The following is a 24,349-nucleotide window of genomic DNA, read 5'->3' as shown; positions in this document are numbered from 1 at the left end:
TCTCTGAAACCAGGCTCAGGGTCAGGCACAGGTAGACTAGTTCCAGACAGTAATCGCAGGTTAGTGATCATCAGCCATTTTTAAATGTAAGATAAGGTGCGCCTTATCTTACATTTAAAACCATGGCCTCTCGTTCCTTCTGACTTTGCCTATTATGTTTCCATCTTAGGCAAATTCAGAATGTAATAGTCACACATTCTCATTTCAATGTTCAGTCGAAACTCATTATCCTCATGAGCAGGCTGGAGGTAGAACAATATTCAGAGTGAGGGAGGAAGAACAGGCAAGTAGTGTCATTGCATTATTTTCTCACTGCCAGGCATGCCTTTGATTTGAATAGACAGCTATTATTTTAGATACATCACAGTCATGTCATGAACTTCATGTTGCTTTTCTTACATTCCATAACTTTAAAAAAAATGTCATATTTAATGAAAGGTCATCCTATTATTATAGTGATGCGACTCTTTCATTTCGTTTTTTTGTAACATTGTACATGACAGCAGAATGAAAGAGAAGGTAAACGACTAGTTGAAACGTTAAAGCAGTAAAACTTGTAGATGCTGTGAATGCATCACTTAACGGATGATGACTTCTACCGTGAGTCAGACGACCCCTGAAAAACATGTTGATGCCGTAAGTGAATCACCATTGTTAAATACCCTCAAGGTGACTTCAGTTCATCAAAGGAGGTTTCAATGGCAAACATGTTTTACTCGTTGGAGGAATTGCAAGATACTTTGCAGATATCCGAGGCACAGAGGTGATGTGGAATTGTCAAACGATATAATCAAGACAACAAGCAGATTATTTTATTGTCATGATAACAACAAAATTGAATCAGTATGACATTTTATTTGGTGAGACAGCCACTCTTCTGGTGTGGCTCACACGTTTTTGCATTTAATATTTGTTTGATGATACAATCTAACTCCCTGTTTTTCCTGTCTTTTATCTGTCTGCTGTTACTGACGTTTACTTTATGAACTGGAAAAGTGCTCCATTCAGCTTGTCCTTGTCCTTTCTGCCGCGCTGATGCAAAGCACATGCAACCCCCTGCTTTTCTCCCATTTCCACAGATTTAGATTGTGGATGAGGTTAGCATGAGGGAGCCCCGACATCCTGCTTTGCCTCCTTTATATGTGTTAGACGCCTCCGTCCTCCCGCTGGCGGCCTCTTTACTCCCACAACGGCCCGCTTTTTTAAGTCTGTCTAGTCCCCCAACAACATGCCTGTAACTGATGCTGTGTAGATCCTTTTAGCTTCTGCTCTGTCTGTCTTTTTATGTTTGTTTGTCACCCCAGCATGTGTGCATGCTACAGTACCAAAAAAGGCCTTGTGTGACCCGGCCACTGTGGATGTGTGCTTTCTTTACAATGAACTCAAAACTATGTCTAATTAACAGGAAGCTCCGTATGTGATGTACAAGAAAAACTATATGCAGATGGATGGGAATGACAGATATGAAGGCTACTGTGTCGATTTAGCTTCTGAAATTGCAAAACATGTGGGGATAAGATATAAGCTGTCAATAGTTCCTGATGGGAAGTACGGAGCCAGAGATCCTGAGACCAAGACGTGGAACGGGATGGTGGGTGAACTGGTTTATGGGGTAAGTGTCACTCCGCCTGTACAGCTCATAAGCGGGAGGGGGGGGGTAACTGTTCATGTTTTATCATTTCCTACTATTAAACCCTCAGATTTGTTCAGAGTATTGTGACGTATCGTACATGTCTTGAAGTATCGTCCACCTCTGAAAAGATTTTATAAAACTCGCTCAGTCCATTTTCAAACCACACACATATGATGCAAGCTGCTGATGAATGTTACCAATATCATACCAATGTCAGACTTAATCAATTTCACTCAGTTGCTTTTCATCAGAGTGAATTACCCCATGTCATTAGGACGAATGTGACAGCTGTTGTCTTTAAGTGGAAAAGAAGGCAGCAGCTGGTGAAGAAGCCTTTTTAAATGACAGGCTGTCTGTATGACATCTGATAATTAAAAAAACAAAGTGTCTGATTTAAAACTTTCTGTACTTTTGGTGGGCTGAGTGAGTTTTGGAAAGACTTTTCGTCCAACTGTAAAAATCACCTGGACTGGTTTTATCATGCATTTATCACACTCGAACTTACTTTGACAAGATCGTTTGCATCTTTTACGAGACCTCAGCTGCTGAATGAATGTTAATGGTAAAAATCTCACACAGCTGACTTGAATGTAAAAACTTCTGCATCCAATTTCGTGCAGTTTTCTCAATTTAACACCTGTGCTTTTTGCTGTTATGACTGTAATGACACAGATCCTGTAGCCCTTGTAGTATCAAAAGCTTAATACAGAAGGATATGATACCTCTATAATAACTATGCCATGTTAAGGCCTCTGCTATATTTGTATTTATGCATCCACAGTGAATTTGTATCATCATTAATCACCAATTCAGATGTAAATGAACATATACAAGAATGAATTTAGGCTGAGACTGTCTCCTAACTTTATCTAGGATATGAATCTGTTTAAAACGTTTGTCACTGCAGTGAGATGCTAATTGACGAGCCTGTCAGCCGTTGCAGAGGATCTGATGGAGTTGAATTTAACAAGCTGATTCACATTTCATGGACTGCTTACATAAGCTCCTCCACCTCTGTCTTCCAACCCTCTGCTTGATTCATGGCGGAGATTTGGATCGAGACAAAGACATTAGCCAACACAAATGCTGAGTGACTCATTTTCAAATGGCAGATTCCCTCTCGCAGGCTTTATTACAGGTCCGCTATTCAGTATATTCTAAGCTGCAGCATTTCACCGTGTCCAATCTGTTTACTCCCTGAATTCCCCTTAAGGCTGAGGGCCATGTATATGTGATTATAAAGACAGTGTGTCTCATGTATAGTCATAGTTATTGATTTATGAATATTTCCTTTATTTAATCTATTTTAATTTAACACTTTGGTTATTTAAGGTTTGTTCTGTAAGACTAACTCCCCCTGTTTTCATTTTCACAGAGAGCTGACATAGCCGTGGCTCCTCTAACTATAACGTTGGTACGGGAAGAAGTGATAGACTTCTCTAAGCCCTTTATGAGCCTGGGCATCTCCATTATGATTAAGAAGCCTCAAAAATCCAAGCCTGGGGTGTTTTCCTTCCTGGACCCACTGGCCTATGAGATTTGGATGTGTATAGTATTTGCCTATATCGGCGTGAGTGTGGTGCTCTTCCTGGTGAGCCGCTTCAGCCCTTATGAGTGGCATTTGGATGAGAACGATGAGGTCAAAGACCCCCAGAGCCCCCCAGACCCTCCAAACGACTTTGGGATTTTTAATAGCCTGTGGTTCTCCCTGGGCGCCTTCATGCAGCAAGGATGCGATATCTCACCAAGGTTGGTTGTTGTGTTCACTCTCCACCACCTCTCAGTTGTCCTCGTCATCTCTCTGCATTTTATGGTCCCGTACATGCATCTCCATCCTGTCATGGTGCATATAGGTTATTTTGAGCTTTGCTGCTGTCCACCTCACCTCATGCTTCACTTCACTGCACTTTCCTCCCATTTCTTTCTCTGTGAGAAAAACAACCCACTCCTCTGTGCATCCATTTGCTTTGAAGCTGCATGCTGGCAGTGATGCTTTGCATCCACAAAATAACTTATATCCACCATGCTGAGGGCTGTAAAATGCACAGGGGTCATTACATTTCATTCAGAGTAGCTGCTTGAATTCCTCATGATTCTTGGAGGGCTACCGTGTTTTTGCTGCATGTTTCATTTTACGGTCATCAACTTGGTGCATATAATATACTTTGTGTGCAGAAAACATCATCAGCACCGTAACTGCATTATGTATTTACCCACAAAATGGCCATCCAGTCATCCCTTCATCCGTCCATCTCGTTACTCATCACTGTTGTGGTCTCCCTGACCTCTTCTTCAAGGATTCTTGCTTCTGTCATCCTTTCCTCTGGGACCTCTGAAGATTGTAGAGAAGCTGGTTGAAGACAAAGGCTTCTTACAGATTCTAGGTCATTTAGATGAAAAATGTGTTTTTTTGATGATGGGACATTTAGTATTCTTTCAGGTTTTGTTCAACCTTTTGATTGTTAGTATTCACAACAAAGAAGCATCTGATAGATAGGGGCAAAATACATGCAAGTAATGCACACATGTAGTAATAAGACTAAAAATATACAGTAATGACACAAAAAAGTTCACATAACAAGAAACATCAACATTACAGTAAAATTAGAGTTAATTTTCTCAGTTACTTATTTAAGTCTTTAATGACATAATGTTGTTTCTGCATACGTCTAAATAGCTTTTTACATCTTAATATTTTGGACTCTCTGCTCAGTGGGTTGTCAGCATGGTAATTTGTCTATCAGTGGACTGACATGGATGATAACCAACAAAATCTGCCCAGATTAAAAGCCTCTCTGAAACTTTGATGATGAAGTGACAACACACTGTAGGATGTAATTACAGCTCTGAAAGACAAACAAAAAATTCACAGAATTTACTTGTATATAAATAAGCAACGAAAACAATATATTAGGAGACATCCAGAGCAGTATGTCTGCAACGCACTGATGTGGTGAAAATGAATCCTTATTTGAATTGACAAATGTGAGTTCATCTGAGAGCAACACAGTCAGTGGAATATGTGTCTGATCGTGGAAGTTGGGGATGGTACCAGAGAGAATAGTCCAATTTAAATATATGAACCCAGAGTTGCACTGCTAGGCACGGATTTAAAGTCGGAGCCTTGACGGCGATGTGAAAACTGTGAAGAATTGGTTAAGGACCAGTGAGCAGGATGGGAGTATCTGTGTGACGGAGCGGTTTGGCTCATCAGACCCTGACCTCAGCAGCAGACATAAGTCTCATGGTGCTTTTACTCAAGATTTGTTCTGTCCTCTCTGGTCTAAATCTGGGGTGGAGAGCGTAACATTTTACAACAGATGAAGTAGATCAAACTTACTATCAAATCCCTGCACCAAACCGACAGATACTACAAGCAGATAAACGTACTATGTGGAACACCGCTCCTGGCCGCTTGGTAATGTCAGACCCTGTCAGAAGAACAGGACCTGCCTTGTTTTACCACTCAGGCTAACTTTGAGCCAGTGTTGTACCTGGCATTAACCCAAGTAATATTGGACAGATTCTGGCACACTTTTCATCACAGGTCTGGCACGATTCTGTGGGCTGCTGGTGGGCTGAGCATTAATGGCTGTCCAGGACAGTTGCTTACCTGAATTAGCTCCAAAACTAAATGTGGACACAGTTATATTGAGTTAATTAGGCTTATTATTACTGTCAAAGGATTAATTAGCTGTAAATGCAGCTATATTGAGTTAATTATACTTCATTTAAATGTATTTATGCAAATGCATCTTAGCATGGAGCATCAGGGACATGCAAATATTATTACAGTTTTCATCACTTAATGGTTTAACTGGACAATTTCTCTAAAAGTATGAAGTTCCTAGCCAGGTCTGAGCTGCACCTCTGCACTGATAATGTGTCAAACACAGGAGACACAGTGGAGACTTCTTCCCCACCCAATGTAGATTTAAGTATGCTGCTCTCATGTCTCTCCGTCTGCTCTGTTTCCTGCTCTCAGGTCTCTGTCGGGGCGAATTGTTGGAGGAGTGTGGTGGTTCTTCACCCTCATCATCATCTCCTCCTACACGGCTAACCTGGCTGCCTTCCTCACCGTGGAGAGGATGGTTTCTCCGATTGAGAGCGCCGAGGACCTGGCCAAGCAGACAGAGATCGCCTATGGGACGTTAGACTCAGGCTCCACTAAGGAGTTCTTTAGGGTGAGTGTCTGCACTGGCTGTCATTGCATAACAGGAGCTGCTTTAACTGTGGTTAATGCTGGCCAAAAGCACCGACTAAAGAAGTCTCTGGAGCTTTCCTGTGGGTTTTGATTTATTACCTGTCAGGTAATGAATCGAATGAATAATCAAGAATGTTCATAATTGTATTTTTTTTCTCTGATACAGCACTTCTAAGGTACTAATGCTACAACTACACTTGATTAATTCAGTACATTTTAAAACAGTGGTACGCGGCGTTTTATAAAAACGAATTAGGTATGACTAAAGGAGTAAACGGCTAAAAGGAAATTGCATGCATTTGTTCTGTTAAGTGATTTAAAAGACGTTGCTTTTGGAGTGTCAGAGCAGAACATCAGCCCCACTGAGACTACCACAAAACTAAATTATGTTATTAGGCTTAGGAGGGAACGCCTGTTATCAGCCTGGTTGCAAATCCATTTTGTCCACAAAATTAACTTTGGTTCTCTCCATCAAAATCGAGAGTTTTTACCCAGCTTGACACTTTTCAGGCAACAGGAATAATTCAGCTATGCAACTGGGACAATTGTGCTCCCTCATTCAGCCGTCATCAGAGTCATAAATCAAACTTTGATTAGCCTCGCTGCACCTCCACTAATATGCAGATTAATTTCTATCTGCACTGCACAAACATGCTGCCAAAGGAAGGGCACAAATATTCTTATCAAGGTCACACAGTGCGTAAGTGTCTAACAAGAAAAAACAGATAAAGCTGCCGTCTTAAAAACACCAATAATTAATCCAGAAAAGCAGATGACAGATTGTGTAAACTTGTTGCACCTTTACCAAGTTAATCATTTTAGATCTCATGTATCGAGCATCAGATTGCGGAGATGTAGCTGTGTCTTAGCCTCCGAGTCGCTGTTTTGTTCAGGTATGATAAAGAAAGAAGTGAAGTGAAATGACAGTTCAGTCTGGTTGTCACGCTGCTTCTGTCTGTGTTAGAAACTTTGCACAAAACTTTCAAGCAGAACACGTCACTATAATTCCAACTTGTGGAGTTTCTGTCAGAGAACAAAACAAGACGACGTCCTGTTACTCAGAAATGGAAATGTCATTCACACCCCAGCATGTCCAGCTCTGAGCTGCATCTATTTTTAGTCCCAGTCTGTGTCTTGGTGTGATTGCTCCGAGTGAGTCTGAGACGTTTGATAAATACAAACCGTGGACGCTGTTAGAATTGGGAAGGATCAGGGTGTCACAGTGTGTTGGGTCAGACTCCGCCTCAGTCCACAGGGTGTTATAAAATCACATCCTACAATCTCCTCTGAGATTTACAGACAGCTTGTTCATATAGGCTAAAACACAGTAAGGGCAGAACAGCATGTTTCTCTCTGTTTGGTTATCTGCTCCATTTTAGACTCACTGCTGACAGGAGAGGGCTGTCTTGAGTCGGTCCAAAATAATCAAATAAAAACCTCCATACCTCAAGAGAAGAGGCAGAAAATGCAAGATAGAGACAACATTTTAGTCATGTTTTCACCTCTGAAAGAGTATTATTCTTTTTACAGTGAAGAGCAGTGATGGGACTGAGCAGTGCGGAGGAGGTTGTCTGTAACTCGCCGTCTCCTTCAAAAATCAGTTTAAAAATCAGTTTTTTTTAAATGTGACTGTAGAAGAAAGATTTTATTATGCACAGAAAATGAGGATCCAACCAACTGCAGCAAGAGTCATGAGAGCGGCAAGGCAGGCAACAAATCTGTCGTCACACTTTTCAGCAGACTTCTCCAACTTTCTAAAAGAGATGCTGAAGTAAACAAAGGCGATATTGTTGGTGAATGGCACATGTACTCATCTGACATGTCTATTGGATGTGTTTAAAGAAAAATCAAAAAGCACCACATATATATTAATTTGATTATTTCTTGAGGCTTCCTGGCGAATCATCGCATTAAAAGCGGCGCCGGATGTGCTAATCCACGTTGTATTTGGCAGGCTATGATTTGTCAAAGGTGGTCCTCAGGAGATAATTGACAGGCGTGTAGTGACTTCATCCTGAGTGACAAATACTCTGCCTTTCTTCCTTCAAACTGGAAATGTCAGTGCAGAGGAGCCACTCTGAGCAACGGTTATTGAAATCTGGTGATTCAAAGCTAATTATTAATAAGAGCTGTAAATACCATTTACAAGAAGCAGCATCACTTAATCCAGATGCAGCTTCCTCAATGCACTTAAAACATGCTGATTACTAACGTCGTGATTTTTATTCTTTTCTGCTTTTCAGAGAGTATCTTTGCTTTGTTTTTAACATTTTCACTTTCTTGAGCATTAGATCAAAAGATCGATACCACAGTCACATCTGCACTAGCAGATTATCAGCTTAACTTGGCATTAAGGATGGACGCAGGGGGAAACAGCTAGCTCAGTCCAAAGGTATCAAAATCAGCCTACAGGCACCTGTAAAGCTCATTAACTAACATGTTACATCTCCTCAGTTTAATCCTTAAAGAAAACAGAGAGAGCACAAGTAAGAAGTGGTGAGAGGAAAGTTGTATGAAGTGCTATGTGTTTACTTTCTATTAGAAAATGAAAGTGTATTATTTTACTTAAATCACAGTGGTGGAGCAGCTGGGCGTACCATGCTGTTATTTAGTTACTTTATTCATTTGTTTCCACTCATCACGAACTTACAGAAAACACATTTTAATTACATTCTGTATCACGCACGTAACTAAGAATTGCATGCAGATAAAAATAAAACTCCAGAAATATTGCACATGCTTTGTTTGGCCTGTCGTCTCGGGATGACAGCACGGCAGACGTACACAGAGGGCCGTGAGTCACTCTCAGCCCTGCAGTCAGCAGCTGACAGATGAACTGGTAGCTGGAAGAATCAGAGTTTGGACCAGTTTATTTCCAGAAAGGATGAGGGGCAGTAAAAACAAATTTCTCACTGGCCACAGGACACAACCTGTTTGTCAGTTAAAAGATTGCCGTGGTTACACAAGTCATTCATTAAAATGAAGTTATTGAATAATGCATCTTTATTAAGCCACAACTGCGGTGGTGAGAATTATGACTCTGGCCGCATATGGAGCCTCACAGACTTCAACACAGGCGACCAACCTGCTCCTGACAAGCATGTGTCTTCATGTAACCCAGAAAAGAATCGCTGTTTTCACACTATGGTCAGGCCTGTCATCAGCTGTTATTGTCATGTTAAGACTGTTTACATGAACACTCAACTGAACTGAAATCGTGCATATGTCAAGAATGATTCACTTACTAGCCTGAGCCCACAATCCATTACGTCTCCGGTGAATTATTTACACAACACTGCCGCACACACCAATGAGCTGACATAGTTTGTCAGTGCACTCTGATGTGTTTCTTTACTTTCCCCTACCAGATGTGGGACTGACTCACACAACTGGTGAACCTACAATCTGGATAAAACCAGTCACACGGACTTAATACCTCTGTATAAAATACTATAAATAAACAAGTAAATGCTTATGATTAATAAGTCATGAAATGAAAAAGTCATATATGATGGGATTTTCTCTGAGAGCTTCTTAACACTTTTAACACACGATTATGAACCTGTCTGTCATGCCCTTATCGCAAGCAGCCCTTTAAGACATGTACAAATATGAAAAGTTTCCACTCAAAGTTTCCTCTGAGGCGCTTCTCCCTCACCGAGCTCGTCAGAAGGTCACATTAGCCCAGTTTAATGCAGCTTCTCTATTTTGCCCCTCTATTGTAGACAGCTGTGTACTCCAGCTCCCCGGTGACCGGCGATCAGCCTCTCGCTGGCCATTTTTAGCAGCGTACTGAGTGTCAGAGCAGGGCTGCGCTGTGCGTGTCTGTAGCTGCTCCAGCTGGCAGCTGACTGGACCACAGAGGTGAAGCCGTCAGTCTCGGAGTGAGCAGGTCAAATGTGTTAAAGACGGTGCCATTACCACACACCGGAAACTACACTAAAAAAAACTACATGAAATGGTATTTGGCCTTATACCATGTGGATTATTGAATATCGTGTTAGAACAGATGCTTATGCAATAGTAAGTGGCTGATCACACATAATTCTAATATTTCCTGGAAATGGATTGGGCCATGTTAATATGGAATACCAAAGTAAATGAAGAAAGTAAATAAAAATGTGCACCTTTTTAAAACAGGTTAAAAAAAAACAAACAGGAGGTCTTATTGTTCTTAACTGTGAAATCACTGTAAAATGATGAAGACAATCTGTCCGCAGCTTATAGAGAACAGCACAGGCCTGGTAGAATTGATGTGAGAGAGAAACTGAATTACAATAACAAGATAAACTAAAAGCTATTTTTTATATGTTTTAGTTTTTATGGGTCTTTTTCTGTAGGTTCAACAGAAGATGCTGAAAGCTGCAGGCGGACTGAAAAACACTCACTGTGTTCAGTTGGTCCCAAGATGTTCAAAACCAAGAGATAACATAACACATAATTTGATCAAGTCATATAACATTATGTGACTCCCTCACAATTTTGCTACTTAAAGCGAGAATGATTTACAAATACATAATATACAGTGGGGCAAAAAAGTATTTAGTCAGCCACCAATTGTGCAAGTTCTCCCACTTAAAAAGATGAGAGAGGCCTGTAATTTTCATCATAGGTATACCTCAACTATGAGAGACAAAATGAGAAAAAAAATCCAGAAAATCACATTGTCTGATTTTTAAAGAATTTATTTGCAAATTATGGTGGAAAATAAGTATTTGGTCAATAACAAAAGTTCATCTCAATACTTTGTTATATACCCTTTGTTGGCAATGACAGAGGTCAAACGTTTTCTGTAAGTCTTCACAAGGTTTTCACACACTGTTGCTGGTATTTTGGCCCATTCCTCCATGCAGATCTCCTCTAGAGCAGTGATGTTTTGGGGCTGTCACTGGGCAACACGGACTTTCAACTCCCTCCAAAGATTTTCTATGGGGTTGAGATCTGGAGACTGGCTAGGCCACTCCAGGACCTTGAAATGCTTCTTACGAAGCCACTCCTTCGTTGCCCGGGCGGTGTGTTTGGGATCATTGTCATGCTGAAAGACCCAGCCACGTTTCATCTTCAATGCCCTTGCTGATGGAAAGAGGTTTTCACTCAAAATCTCACGATACATGGCCCCATTCATTCTTTCCTTTACACGGATCAGTCATCCTGGTCCCTTTGCAGAAAAACAGCCCCAAAGCATGATGTTTCCACCCCCGTGCTTCACAGTAGATATGGTGTTCTTTGGATGCAACTCAGCATTCTTTCTCCTCCAAACACGACAAGTTGAGTTTTTACCAAAAAGTTCTATTTTGGTTTCATCTGACCATATGACATTCTCCCAATCCTCTTCTGGATCATCCAAATGCTCTCTAGAAAACTTCAGACAGGCCTGGACATGTACTGGCTTAAGCAGGGGGACACGTCTGGCACTGCAGGATTTGAGTCCCTGGTGGCGTAGTGTGTTACCGATGGTAGCCTTTGTTACTTTGGTCCCAGCTCTCTGCAGGTCATTCACTAGGTCCCCCCGTGTGGTTCTGGGATTTTTGCTCACCGTTCTTGTGATCATTTTGACCCCACGGGTTGAGATCTTGCGTGGAGCCCCAGATCGAGGGAGATTATCAGTGGTCTTGTATGTCTTCCATTTTCTAATAATTGCTTCCCACAGATTTCTTCACATCAAGCTGCTTACCTACTGCAGATTCAGTCTTCCCAGCCTGGTGCAGGTCTACAATTTTGTTTCTGGTGTCCTTTGACAGCTCTTTGGTCTTGGCCATAGTGGAGTTTGGAGTGTGACTGTTTGAGGTTGTGGACAGGAGTCTTTTATACTGATAACGAGTTCAAACAGGTGCCATTAATACAGGTAATTAATACAACGAGTGGAGGACAGAGGAGCCTCTTAAAGAAGAAGTTACAGGTCTGTGAGAGCCAGAAATCTTGCTTGTTTGTAGGTGACCAAATACTTATTTTACCGAGGAATTTACCAATTAATTCATTAAAAATCCTACAATGTGATTTCCTGGATTCTTTCCCCCCATTCTGTCTCTCATAGTTGAAGTGCACACTTCAAACTTGCACAATTGGTGGCGGACTAAATACTTTTTTGCCCCACTGTATGTATTTGTGTGAATTATGCATATCACAGCTAGTTTGCCTCTCCTCTCTCACCCTTTTATTTGTTTTATGCTTTATAGATAACATATACCATAATATATAACACACTGTATACATTATATATCACATGATATGTAACATATTAGACAGTAATAATCTTTAAACCGCAAATTACATAATATTAACTAAACCCAAAATAAGTATTTCAAAATAACAAAATACAAAAATGGCCATTATAACAGCACAAATTTAAATGTGGCATAAGCACAATAGTCAAATGGAGAGATAACATGAACACGTGAGAGGACTGATTTGATTTAAATAAAAATTAAAAGCCTGGTGATTGTGACTCCAGCTGTGACCTGCTGGTAGGGGCACAAACTGAGAAGGAGGAGGTCACTTCTGCCTGTTAATATTGATACCAAACACGGTCTGCGTTTTGCTTCTGCTGAGCTGCCAGATTGTCAGACTTCAGGCTGCTGGCAAAAAGCCCACTACCTCTGCTGCCCTCTTCACATATAAAGGGTAAATCCACTCTGAATTACAACATAGCTGTCAGTGCACTGCCCTCTGCGTCTTGAAACGTGAAAGCACATTGAACCTCTGGCCACGCCCCAATCTGTCACACCAATGTGACATCACGGACCAGGAATGGCGTCCATCATGTGATGTCATTGCGCCCATTTTCCATAAACATGAGAGAGAGGAGTTCATTCAGTCTAATAACGTGGAGAGTCTAGAAGAGACGCACGATTAACAGTAATTTTATCTCCAATCAAGTTAGCGGAGGGCTTACCGGAGGTTAGGTGGCCTGAGATGGTAGCACACATGCTCTATGGGCCCCACAATGCAGAAGATCCAGATAATTATATACTCGGGAAGCCAAACTTTTTCAAGCGCCACTGAGCAACTTTCACAGGAATGAACGGGGCCCCCTGTAACCCTGTAGCCAGTTCTCTTTGTAAATCCATGGTGTGATTCAGAGTTGTTTTAAAACAATCAGTTTGACTTTTTGGAAAATATGCATACTCACTTTGTTGTGTACTGTCAAGGCTTCAACTCTGTGTTCAGTCAGAATCAGCTGTACTGTCCAACATGTGAACATACAAGGAAAATGTTTGTTTCTCTAAATGAGGTTACACTCTAACAGACGCACAGCAGAACAAGAGCAAAGCTTCACAAGGTCAAATCAGTTTTATTTATATACCCCTATATCAAAAATCAAAAATCTGCCTCAAGGTGCTTGACAGAAAACAACATCCTCCGTCCTTAGACCTTCGGCTCAGATAAGGAACAATATGAGTTTGGACAGACATGCATGTAAACTGCAACTTAACTGGTTGGCAGATCCCGTAATTCTGGATTCATTCTTTCCTTGTGAGGTTTACTGTTTTAAAAAAACAAAGACATGAAAAAGGTTTTAGGACCAACAGGACCAGTAAGTCAGTTTTGAGAGACAGAATATATGTTGGTCTCTCCATAGAGTGTGTCTGAGCCTGTTTATACATTTGACAGCAGTAACAGTTGCTAATGATGTTTGCCAAATGTAGTATTTTGAGATATGATGAAGGGTATTGCATTTTATCAGTAAGTCAAGGAGAGTGCCCAAAAAAATATAAATAAATATGGGAGGATGTTGCTTTTTTAGAAATTTTGATACCAGATCCGGCCACTCATGCCACCTTGATCATTCCTGTACAGTCCTTAAGTGAAGCTAATCACCTCTAGGCTCCAGATCTGCAGCGCACAGACATGAAAATGGTGTCGATCTTCCCATGTAAGACGGCAGCTAAGCGTATTTCTCAAAATGTCTAACTTTTTCTCAAACCCGCAGCGGCTCTTTAGGAATGTTTTCACAGCTGTTATTGTTGTTGTCGTATTAAGTGCATAACTAATCTGTTTCTCTCTTCTCTCTCTGTCCTCAAATGCAGCGCTCCAAAATAGCAGTTTATGAGAAAATGTGGTCATACATGAAATCAGCAGAACCCTCAGTGTTTGCCAAGACAACACCAGACGGGGTTGCTCGAGTACGAAAGTCGAAGGGAAAGTTCGCCTTTCTTCTCGAATCCACTATGAACGAGTACATAGAGCAGCGGAAGCCATGCGACACCATGAAAGTGGGCGGCAACCTCGACTCTAAGGGCTACGGTGTGGCCACACCTAAAGGCTCTGCATTAGGGTGGGTGGGATAATATAACAATATCCTCCATGTTGTTATAGTATTCCACCTACCCTGATGTCTCCTTTTATCATTCTCTTCTTCCTCACCCTTTAATTCTTCTTTTTATTTTCTCCAAGCATCACTAAATGATCAGTATTATGAGTTATTTAGATATACTCAACACGTTCAACCATTTTCTGTTCTGTCCTGTGTATCTGGTTTGTGTCTCTGTTACTTTCTTCTTTCTCTTAAGGTTATTGGTATATTAGTCACTGTCAGTAAATCCATTTGATTGTTGATGTGCACTCTCATCTTCCCCAACCTTGTTTGTTTTGCTCTTTTCCCCTCTACCTCTCCTCCCTCCTGGTTTCTGTGGTGCCTTTCTGCATTGCTTTTAATTCAACACTGAAATAAGTCTTTTTTGCTAGTTAAAATGCTGGTCTGTCAGTTGTGATGAATGTTAAGCTGCATGCTGGATGTTCTTGTTTCTATTTCAACAATGACAGAATGTCCCCATCCCGCACACTTCAGTTACAAGCAATGTAACCCTCCATGCCACCTCTCTAATATTTAACATTTTCTTTGCTGTAAAAATGCTTCTTACCCTTCCACACCAGTGAAATTCTTTACCAATTTGTCCCTTCCGTGCTCCCCCTATGAACCATTGATATTTATCACTATTTTTTACTAATATTCTATATTAGATTTCTCACGGACCTGTTCATTTTCTTACAAGTTATGTTTTATCGTTTCAAGAAATGCTGTTAACCTGGCAGTGTTAAAACTGAATGAGCAAGGCCTCTTGGACAAATTGAAAAACAAATGGTGGTACGACAAGGGAGAGTGCGGCAGCGGGGGAGGTGACTCTAAGGTCAGCCTCAATGTCACCAAAGTCGGGTATCCTAGAACAGAGTAATCGGCAAGGCTGTCGTCACTGACTGTGATCTTTGGGCCCAAATATCTTTCAATAAGATACAGATAAATCTGTTTGTTCCTCCATTTTTATCGTGCAAATGTGATCGACTGGGAACCCTTTACTTGGCTAATAGAGGGGAAAAAAGCCCAATACTCTGAGATAAACCAAAGTGCAGAAGTAGGACAGAAGGAGATCAGAAACCTGAATATTAAATGTCTAACATTGTACTTGTAACAGAGTAGTTCTGTGTTTTTGGCCCGTGGTTATGAAAGACAGAAACCATCTTTCTTTCCTCCTGTGTTTTTTATATCTACAGGCCAAAATGAAAGCTTTGTATCTTCTTATCTGGCACCCCGACTAATGCCAGAAGGATAAAAGCTCTAAAGATCTCATTCAATTTCACAATCAATACCTCCAAATCGAAGAGCGTAAAGCACTCTCCAATCTGCCGCCTGGGCGTTAGGGCAGGCACGGGGAACAGCGTTGTCTTGAGGGGACTAAGCATCGCAGGCAAACGTGAGAATTCTAATGACAACTAACGGTCCAAACTTTTTTGTCCAACATCCTCTCACCGAAATCCAGCGTAAGACTGACAGAAACCTTTGGTTGGTCTTCATTCAAGGCCAGTCAAAGTGTATCCATGGCCACCCTGACCTGGTAAACCCTGCAGCAGTAGAGTGTAAGATATGACCAGGGGCCCCATTTGTACAAGACAATTTGATTTGAATCGCACATTTGTATGAAAGTCATTTTTCTTGTAGTGTGAAGACACATTCAGTGAGACTATGCAATTTTAGCTAAACAGTGGCCACTAGTGGACACAAGTAACAATTACAAGGCAAAATGATTTTTCTAGCATCTTGTTTTGATTTCGTAATAAAAGTTTTTTCTTTGACGGAGCACAAGTAGAGAAGAGTCATAGAGTCAGTGAAATGTATCTATGTTTTAAAGGTGGCTAACGTTAGCCACCAGTAGCTGCTGGTCGTGACAGACTGTAGCAGCAAACTGATTTTTGAAGCAAGGCTTATGAATTTTTAATTTGTAAGATTTGTAAGACTTGTGTTATTTCTGCTTCCAAAAGTCACATAGTCTCACTTTAGGACTTCAAATTATTATCTTTTTCCCACGTTTGCACATGCATAATCTATCCTTACTATTTTGAGAGCTGTGCACATGAGGCTCAGCTCTGCAGAAGAGCTGCAGCCTTTTTCCAAATAATCTAAAAAAAAATACAGACACAAATGAGGATTTTTGTTCCAATCAAATCTGTTGCATAATCTTTCTATAAATGAGGCCCCTGATCTTGTGTTTCAGACAGCAGGGCACAGTAACAGCCCAACTGTGGATCCATCTCTGCCTCTGCTCTTCAGCTTGCATCATGACCACAGTACACTCGGCACATTGTGAGAGAAGAGACGAGGCGAACTTTGCTGTTATTGACTCCAGTCATCCATTCCTGAGTGAGCAGGACATGGATACTGCCAGTGGGATAACACAAAGAAGCCGTCTCCTCTCGCTGGCAATTTGCCTCGACCCCCTCGGTTTAGAAAGAGAGTAGACGATCAGTATAACTCTATCACGTCTGACTGCCACATTTCTTTGTCCTTATTTCACTTTCAGAAATGCATGTGTGGGTAATTTAACAATGAGAGAGAAATATATTGTATGTAACTACCACTGAGGAAATATGACATTCACAGCACAGCATTAAACCACTGAAATGTTATCAGTGGTTTGCTGAAATCAGATTTATATTAATGTATATGTTAGAAATCAGTAGGGTAATTTATGTTTTTATTTTCAGACATATTCACTAAAATCAAACAAATCACATATCTACAACTGGTACTTTCATTAGTAAAAGCATAGCATTTGCATCCTTGTGCGTAATTTCTAGTTTCTACTGTGTGATGTTTGTTTACTTTGACGTCATACAGTATGTGATTTCTGTTTTCATTTGGCCATGAGAGTCAGTCATTGTGCATGAGTTTTTCCTCTGTGACCTATTTTGTGTGCTCAAGACTGTGTTTGGATGCTGTTTTCTTGTTTTGCAGACAGACTGAAGGTTAAAGTTGTGATGAATCAGAGGGAGCGGAGGTTAAATCGACCCTTACGCTCTGACTCAGAGCAGGCTCAGGAGGTGGACAAAATAAAAGAAACACCCGTACAATGCATCAGAGCCGATGCAACAATAGATAGTATCTTTGTGAAGCTTACAGGTCTCATGAGATGCAAGGCGGTAGCACAACAGCACACAGTAAGACCCCAAAAACGACTGCAGACTAGTGAATTACTACCTCTCCGACACAGCTTTAACAAAAACTGAGCATTATTGATTTATGAACTTCACAAATGTATCATTTATAACACTAGCTGTTGCATTGCTTTGCAAAAGGTTGCACATGTGTTCGTGATATTCTGTCCACCTCCTTCACTTCTGCACTACCAGCCTGAGAGAGCCCGATTTGTCACAGATTAAATGTCATAGAAATGCTATTTCATTCGGCCATTTTTAAAGTTAGGCAGTTTTCCAAAATTAGTCAGCAATGTTCAAAGATTTCACCCGTGTCTCTGCGGATCTTCAGTCCTGGAGAGAATCGAGGACCTTGAGATTATAATAGAGAGATACAGCGATCTGTTTTCTGGACAAAATGACCTGAAATACTGCCAGATTTTAATGCAATCTGATTGGTCAACGGGGTGCAGCGTTAACAAGCCTTTGCATAATCAGACAGTCAGGAGAGAGAGTGCAGAGGTGAGAGAGGACAGGGGCCTCGACGTGAACTGCTGGATCCAGTTCAACACACGTTCCTTAATGACCTTAGTACTAATAGTTGGCATGCTAAATAATACGTGTATCTAAATGTCCTTTTTGCAGTAATTTTACATTATATTCTGCCAGCAAAGTTGCAGTTTTAAGACTTTGAAGGCATTGAATTAGTTACAATTAAACAGCTTCATATTCAAGGTTTTCATTTGTCACATGCTCAGACAATATGTGCAGTGGCAAAAAGAGTAATGATGAGAACAAGTAAAAATTAGAATTAAAGAAATAAATAATAAAGGATAGAAATTCAGACAAAAGATTATAAATGTAATTTAAAAATATGATATAAGTGGTGACGCTGTGCAATTTGTTCATGTATAAAATACTACAGAACTATGAAAAAATCATTAAATTCACTTCATGTATTTATATTATTTATACATAGTTACTTTATGTGTATATTTATTTAAATTGAAAGTATATTTATACTATATTATATATTTATTATATATATTTATATATAATAAATTGTATACACAAAACAAGAAATAATTTCATGCAAAAACTACATAAACTATAAGCCACAGAAAACTAATAATTAGACTCACACAGTAACGTCTCTTGACAGATAAATCAGTGTATATGTTTATATTTACTGTATGTGTTTCAGGGTCACCACAGCTCATAAGCGACTTATTTTTGCTTGCTGTGTTTCATATCTTTCTGTATCTGTTTGTGAAATGGTGCTGTAGAAATTCATTTAGCCGCCGTTGTGGCAGCACATTATCATTCTTCTTAATGTTTGCTTTAATTTGAGCTGTTTACTGCAGAAAGGCTCCCTGCTCTTTGTATATGCGAGCCTGATAAACCCCCTTTTTTAATCTGTTTGAGTTCACTCTGCGTGGAGCTGTGAACTGCGATTACATCAGCGGTTTGGGACAGCTCACAATGTTTTTCTCTTTGACAGTAAATGTCAGGTGGAGTTATTCACCAATGCAGACCGCACTGCAACGGGCAACAGAGCAAAACTACTTTAATGATGTGATTTTATGTCCCTGGGACAAAACAATTACAAACCCCAGCTGCTCAGGGACTCTGAAGGGAAACAGTTTAGGCTTTGTTCTAGATCAGAAAATAAAATATTTTAGTGTTACTAAAGTGTGAACCAGGACAGTGTATTTTATGTAGAAGTCCATGGCCACCACCTGGTGGTGTGTCTGAGGCCCTGGTCTTTATCTGATGACCAGCAGATTGTTGCAGTTCATCCATCTTGTTTTTCTCAGGGCTGAAAAGTGTAGGTGTGTAATTTGAAATAACAACAGACATAGGCAAGATCAGCCTTCCCAAAATGATGTAGTTATTTAGTTATTATAGGTAAAAGTAATTAAATAATAAAAGTTATCAAACTGAGGAAAACAAAGCGTATGAAATTTGACACTTAATTACTTCATTTACTTAATTGCCATATTTTTGAAATGATGCTTTAGCTGTTGCTCCCAAATGAAACCGTGACTATGATTCATCCTCATGGTGTCTCCAAAATACATCATTCCAAACGCACACAGAGCTTAAGCATTCAAAATGTGCCATTGTCCAGATAATAGGTGGGATAATCATTCAGTTCAAAGTTCACGCTCAGATCTCTCACCTCTCTTTGCTCCACTCTCCCAGTTCTAGTTTGCTGCATTTAAATTCAACCGCAACTAAGTTGTTATTTGCCGTCTGTCATCATAACTTTGCCTCACAGAGTGCTCTGACTGGAGAACAGGACTGCAGATCATCTGCTGAACATCATGCATGACTTCTTAATGTTTTTTTCCTCCCCCTTTTGTATAAATAATCAGAGACCATGATTTGTATACTACAGGGCATACGAAGAACACAGTGGTGAATACAATATATTTGATGATGTACTGTTACAAACACTGATCTTTTTTTCTGAAAGGAAATGAGACTGGAAATCTGTCAGTCAGTGAAACTGAGCATAATGTCTCGCAAAACAAAAACCCAGAACGATGACTCTCCTCATCAGGGATTTGGTTTCTAAAAAGTGTGTGTGGAGACTTTTGAACAGCCATATTTTCTTTACCTGGTGAGGCTGGTAATGATTCACAGACAGCCCTAACTATAAGATAGATGACCTGATACACCAAGGTGACTTCAAACTTAACTCATAAGTTTGGGAGCAGGGTTCAGATTTGCACTTAAGCTCTCCTGATTGTTTCTCAGCGTGAGAATCCCGTCGAACGCCCTGCTTTTGTGATTTAAAGGGGGGGATTTTGTGAGACATTAGCCTCTAATAGCTGTTAATGAAATTGGACTGCTGTGTTGTGTCTGTTAGTCAAGAAAGGGTTCCTGTTAGATCCACCTTGCTAAACATCAAAAAGGCTGCCCATAGCGAAAATGTGCCCTCAGCAATTACTGCCTCTGTTTTCTTTCATTCTGTTAAAGCTATGCAGCAGCTGCTTTCTTCTGCAAGTTCAAACCTTTTTCTCTTCTTGTGATCAGTGTGTGCCGATTACTCAAAGCGATACAGGTGGGGTCTGGCATGCTAGGGTAGTCATGGATTATGAAAGGTCGTATATTTACATTTACATCTATATACTGTAGTGTTGCTTGCTATCTGTGATGTGTTGGCCAGGACCCTACTCTATCGCTTTGCACAGTATAAAGTAGTTTAAAAAAGTTGAATAACATAAAATAACATAATAAAATGTTATTTATGTTATTTCCCACGTGAAGAACTCCTGTAAACCTTGCAGTATTGAAACTCAGTGAACAAGGCATCTTAGACAAGCTGAAAAACAAATGGTGGTACGATAAGGGTGAATGTGGAACCAAGGACTCTGGAAGTAAGGTCAGTCGCTGCAGGTCTTTTCATACTGATTGCAAAATGCATTTTGACCTAACTGTTCATATGCAAACATCTAAAGCACACATTCTGTCAGACATGCTAATCAGGACATGACATTTATCTGCATACTTGCTTGTCTGCCCTCAGAATAATGTGTGGAGAACATTAAATTTACTGTACACATAGTCTGATTTCTTTACACTCTGACCATAATTCATTACATTAACATGACTTCATTGTTACTGTATGCAGACAGTTCCAGATTTGTGAAATTACAGCATGATTACACACTTTTTTTAATTCATGCCATAAAACTTTGAAAAGTTGAATCATTGAATTGAAACCATTATACTGTTATTTTGTCAACCAAACCTTTATTGAAATTTAGTTTATTGGTGGTCTTCATCATTTGTATGCAAACTGCGTGTGTTAACTCTGATGTGACCAGCTAGTTTCCCCCAAAGGCATCCTTATTCTGACAAAGTCCAAACTGACCTTTAAATACCATCTGAGCACAAAGTGGTCAAATGGTATTTAATAGTCATGTCTCATAGTTGGGAGTGTCACAGTAAGGAACACTTATTTCTTTTTACGTCTTTAATAAATGGGAGGATGTTTATTAGACACCTTTTAGGATATCAAAAGTAGAATTTACCGCCTTTAGGGCTGCAAAATGTCTCCCAGGGTTAGAATGCAAATGGTAAAACTCACATAAATTAATTTCAATATCACAGTTTGGCTTTTAATAGCAGCAAAATGGTTCAATTCGCCCTCCACAGCTTGCCACTTTGATTGTACAAATGTAGTGTGTTGAAGTTGAGCAGCTATGATAGTGAATCGAGGGTTTAATCTGTAGACCTGTACGACCACGACCGCCTTCCTCTAGACGTGGCCTCGTAAAGAGACCACGAAGCAGGATAGATAACATCTCTCTCTACATTCACCTTCCCAGCTCTTTAGAGCAGAAATAGCTTAACAGGAGGAATCAGACACATTTAAGTTGTTCCAATTCATCTCACTTGTGGGCTAAATTAGGCATCTGTATCTCAGAGGGTTTTGTTGACACAATTAGCAGCCTCCTCCTCAGAGTTACTGTCTAGTCACAGAGCAGCATGTTGTACATATAGAATTTGTGTTGGGGTGGGTGTACATGTTGTTTGAGGTCAGCCTCAGAGTGCCAGTTAAAAAAGTCTTAACGGTGGTCTTTACCTCCCCCAGGACAAGACAAGTGCACTAAGCCTGAGCAACGTGGCAGGAGTCTTCTATATTCTGGTGGGAGGGCTTGGCCTGGCTATGACCGTGGCTTTGATAGAGTTCTGCTATAAGTCACGGCAAGAAACCAAAAGACTGAAGCTGGCAAAGAATGCCCAAAACTTTAAGCCAGCCCCTCCGGCAAACACCCAGAATTTTGCCACGTACCGTGAAGGCTACAACGTGTACGGGACAGAGAGTGTCAAAATCTAGAGGGTACGTTCTCCATTGTTGTGTCAGACTAAAACACCACAGAGGAGGCCAGAGCCATCAGCTAATCTTTAATCATTCACTTTATCATTTACTTATCAACGTGACATTTTTAGTTTTATTTTAAATGAGAGTTCACTCTTCTCATCATATTCACTTTTCTATAGAAAATGACTTCCCAGCATGCATTGTTTTGTAGTCTGGAGAAAACATTCATTCTGGAAACCTGCTGATTGTCTTTAATGATGTTAAATTAATGGTAATAATAATTATGAAAATAATGATGAAGGTCAGTATTGACTTCAGTCCCTCCATCAGTGCACTCATAATATATCAGACTCTAATGTGTGCACACTTGATATTTTCAGTTAATTTAACTTTTCCCTGCTAATTCCACTCAGCTGGTTTTCCATTTTAAGGCAGCAGGAGCACTTGTGAAGTGCTTAAAAGTGATTTACATTGTAGCGGCGGCTGAACTGGATCCTCACCCTTTGCCCGTCTCTTGGCTTTGCAGAGGTGAAACGTGTCATTTCCCAGTGGAGCGTCTGGATGGAATCAGCCACTCTGTGTGACCCCGACACCCCGAGGCTAGCATCCTGGAGGCAAAACAGCCTTCTTTGTCATCAGCTTGGACACAAGCCTACAAGTCAACAAGTGCTCATTCTGGGTTGTGAGGCCCGTCACACTAACAGAGGGCAACGACGCAACAGGACTTTTGCTTCTGGAAACATGAGATTTGCCTCTTGTAGTGCCTTATGGAGCATTTCAGCGTCATGGCAATGCAATCAAAATTGAATTCACTTGAAAAAAAAAAAAAATCTGTGGAACTAGGGCAAAACAAATGACAATTAGATGAACTGTTGTAATTTCAGTTGTTTTCTATTTTGAAGAAGAAGAAGAAAAAAAAAAAAGCCATGATTTGCAATCCAAACATCCTGGAGTACTTATTATTAAGTCATTTGAATCCTTTGCAGACATATTTTTGTGGTGAAATCTTAAGTTGGATAAATGTTATATTTAGTGAAGTAAAGTCATTTTCTTGTCTTACTATAAGACTTTTTTTCAGTTTATAATATTTAGGACACGCATCAATCAGTAGGGTTAAGCATCAATTAAACTGACATCATTGTACCCCAGTTTACTCAGAAAATATCAATAATATGAAACTAGTGGTCATCTGAAACTGTTTAGGTGGTGTTCTTTTCCAAGCCTGTTTCATATACAACTGTATTCACTTAGATGCTTCTTTTAAATCGACCACGTGAGACTACATTTGTTTCAACTGCCACTACTTTGAAACAATTTGATGTTTTTTTTTAAAATGAAATGAGGTCCGCTTCTAATCACTTAGTGCCATATTGTTGAAATCAGAAGCATTATAAATCCTTAGGGACTTAGGAGAGTGACCCATTTTTATGTAACAGCATATTCAAATGGTTTAACTGAGCTTATGGTTTACACTTTGTACCCATGTAGAAGCTGTTCTCATGTAAATGCAGTATCTGCAGCTGTGAATCTCAACATTTTTGGTAAGTGATAACACACCATAGCTTCTTTGGTTGTGATAAAGCTTTCTGTGTCTATGCATTATGCAGAAGGTGAGCTGGTGAATTGTGCATTGAGGAGAGGAGCTACAAATGAAACATTTGTCTGTTTGTATAAGTGAACTTTTTATAAACTGAAGGAAAAACCTACGAACGCTACAAACCATGTGCGCCTACATTTGTTAAGTATTATCAGACTTTCTCATCCTTTTCTCCCCAGATAAAGTGCATGTGAATTTGGTGATAGTTTTACCGAACTGCAACTCGAAATGGACCCTGGTTTAGTTAGCATCCGATAGCGACATTTGATCCAGTTTGGGTTTTAGGTTTTCCAATTCATTTGTAACAGTACCTCAACCATGAGAGTTGCATGTATGGACACAATGAACCTCTGTTGAGAGGTCGTGTATAAAGGATTTTATTACATTTCCTTAATAAAAGCAGGTTTATATTCATCTTTTGGACTTTCATCTTTTTTACGTAAGGTGTCACTGTGAAGGTTGGATCATTTTTACCCATAAAATAATGAATCTACTGTTGTTTATCTGTCAGAAGAATTAGTTTGCTCTCTTTATCTAAGAGTTTACTATAAAGACTTCCAAAGACTTGGTTTTCAAACAGGACTTTTCTCTTTACATGCCCTATAATCAACTTGAGTCATGTTTGTATGGAAGCTCACTTGTGCCAGTTTTCTTTTTTTTTTTTAAATGACA

At 40.1% G+C, this 24,349-nt stretch overlaps 1 protein-coding gene across 1 annotated transcript in view; it reads left to right on the top strand.

Moving 5' to 3' along the window:
* Nucleotides 1–24,091, top strand: part of LOC139212730 (glutamate receptor 3-like) — a 69,438-nt gene extending 45,347 nt beyond the window's left edge. Inside the window, exons 10-16 of the mRNA XM_070843244.1 lie at nucleotides 1,406–1,612; nucleotides 3,009–3,382; nucleotides 5,619–5,817; nucleotides 13,865–14,112; nucleotides 14,851–14,965; nucleotides 21,850–22,098; nucleotides 22,607–24,091. Of these exons, the coding sequence (XP_070699345.1) occupies nucleotides 1,406–1,612; nucleotides 3,009–3,382; nucleotides 5,619–5,817; nucleotides 13,865–14,112; nucleotides 14,851–14,965; nucleotides 21,850–22,095 (1,389 nt within the window). The 3' untranslated portion in view covers nucleotides 22,096–22,098; nucleotides 22,607–24,091. The remainder of the gene's footprint in view (nucleotides 1–1,405; nucleotides 1,613–3,008; nucleotides 3,383–5,618; nucleotides 5,818–13,864; nucleotides 14,113–14,850; nucleotides 14,966–21,849; nucleotides 22,099–22,606) is intronic.
* The last annotated feature ends 258 nt before the right edge of the window (nucleotides 24,092–24,349 follow it).

Source organism: Pempheris klunzingeri, chromosome 14 (genome assembly GCF_042242105.1).
Source record: "Pempheris klunzingeri isolate RE-2024b chromosome 14, fPemKlu1.hap1, whole genome shotgun sequence".
Taxonomy (NCBI): Eukaryota; Metazoa; Chordata; class Actinopteri; order Acropomatiformes; family Pempheridae; genus Pempheris; species Pempheris klunzingeri.
The sequence above is the reverse complement of the archived record's forward strand: the minus strand, read 5'-3'. Positions and strand labels throughout refer to the sequence as shown.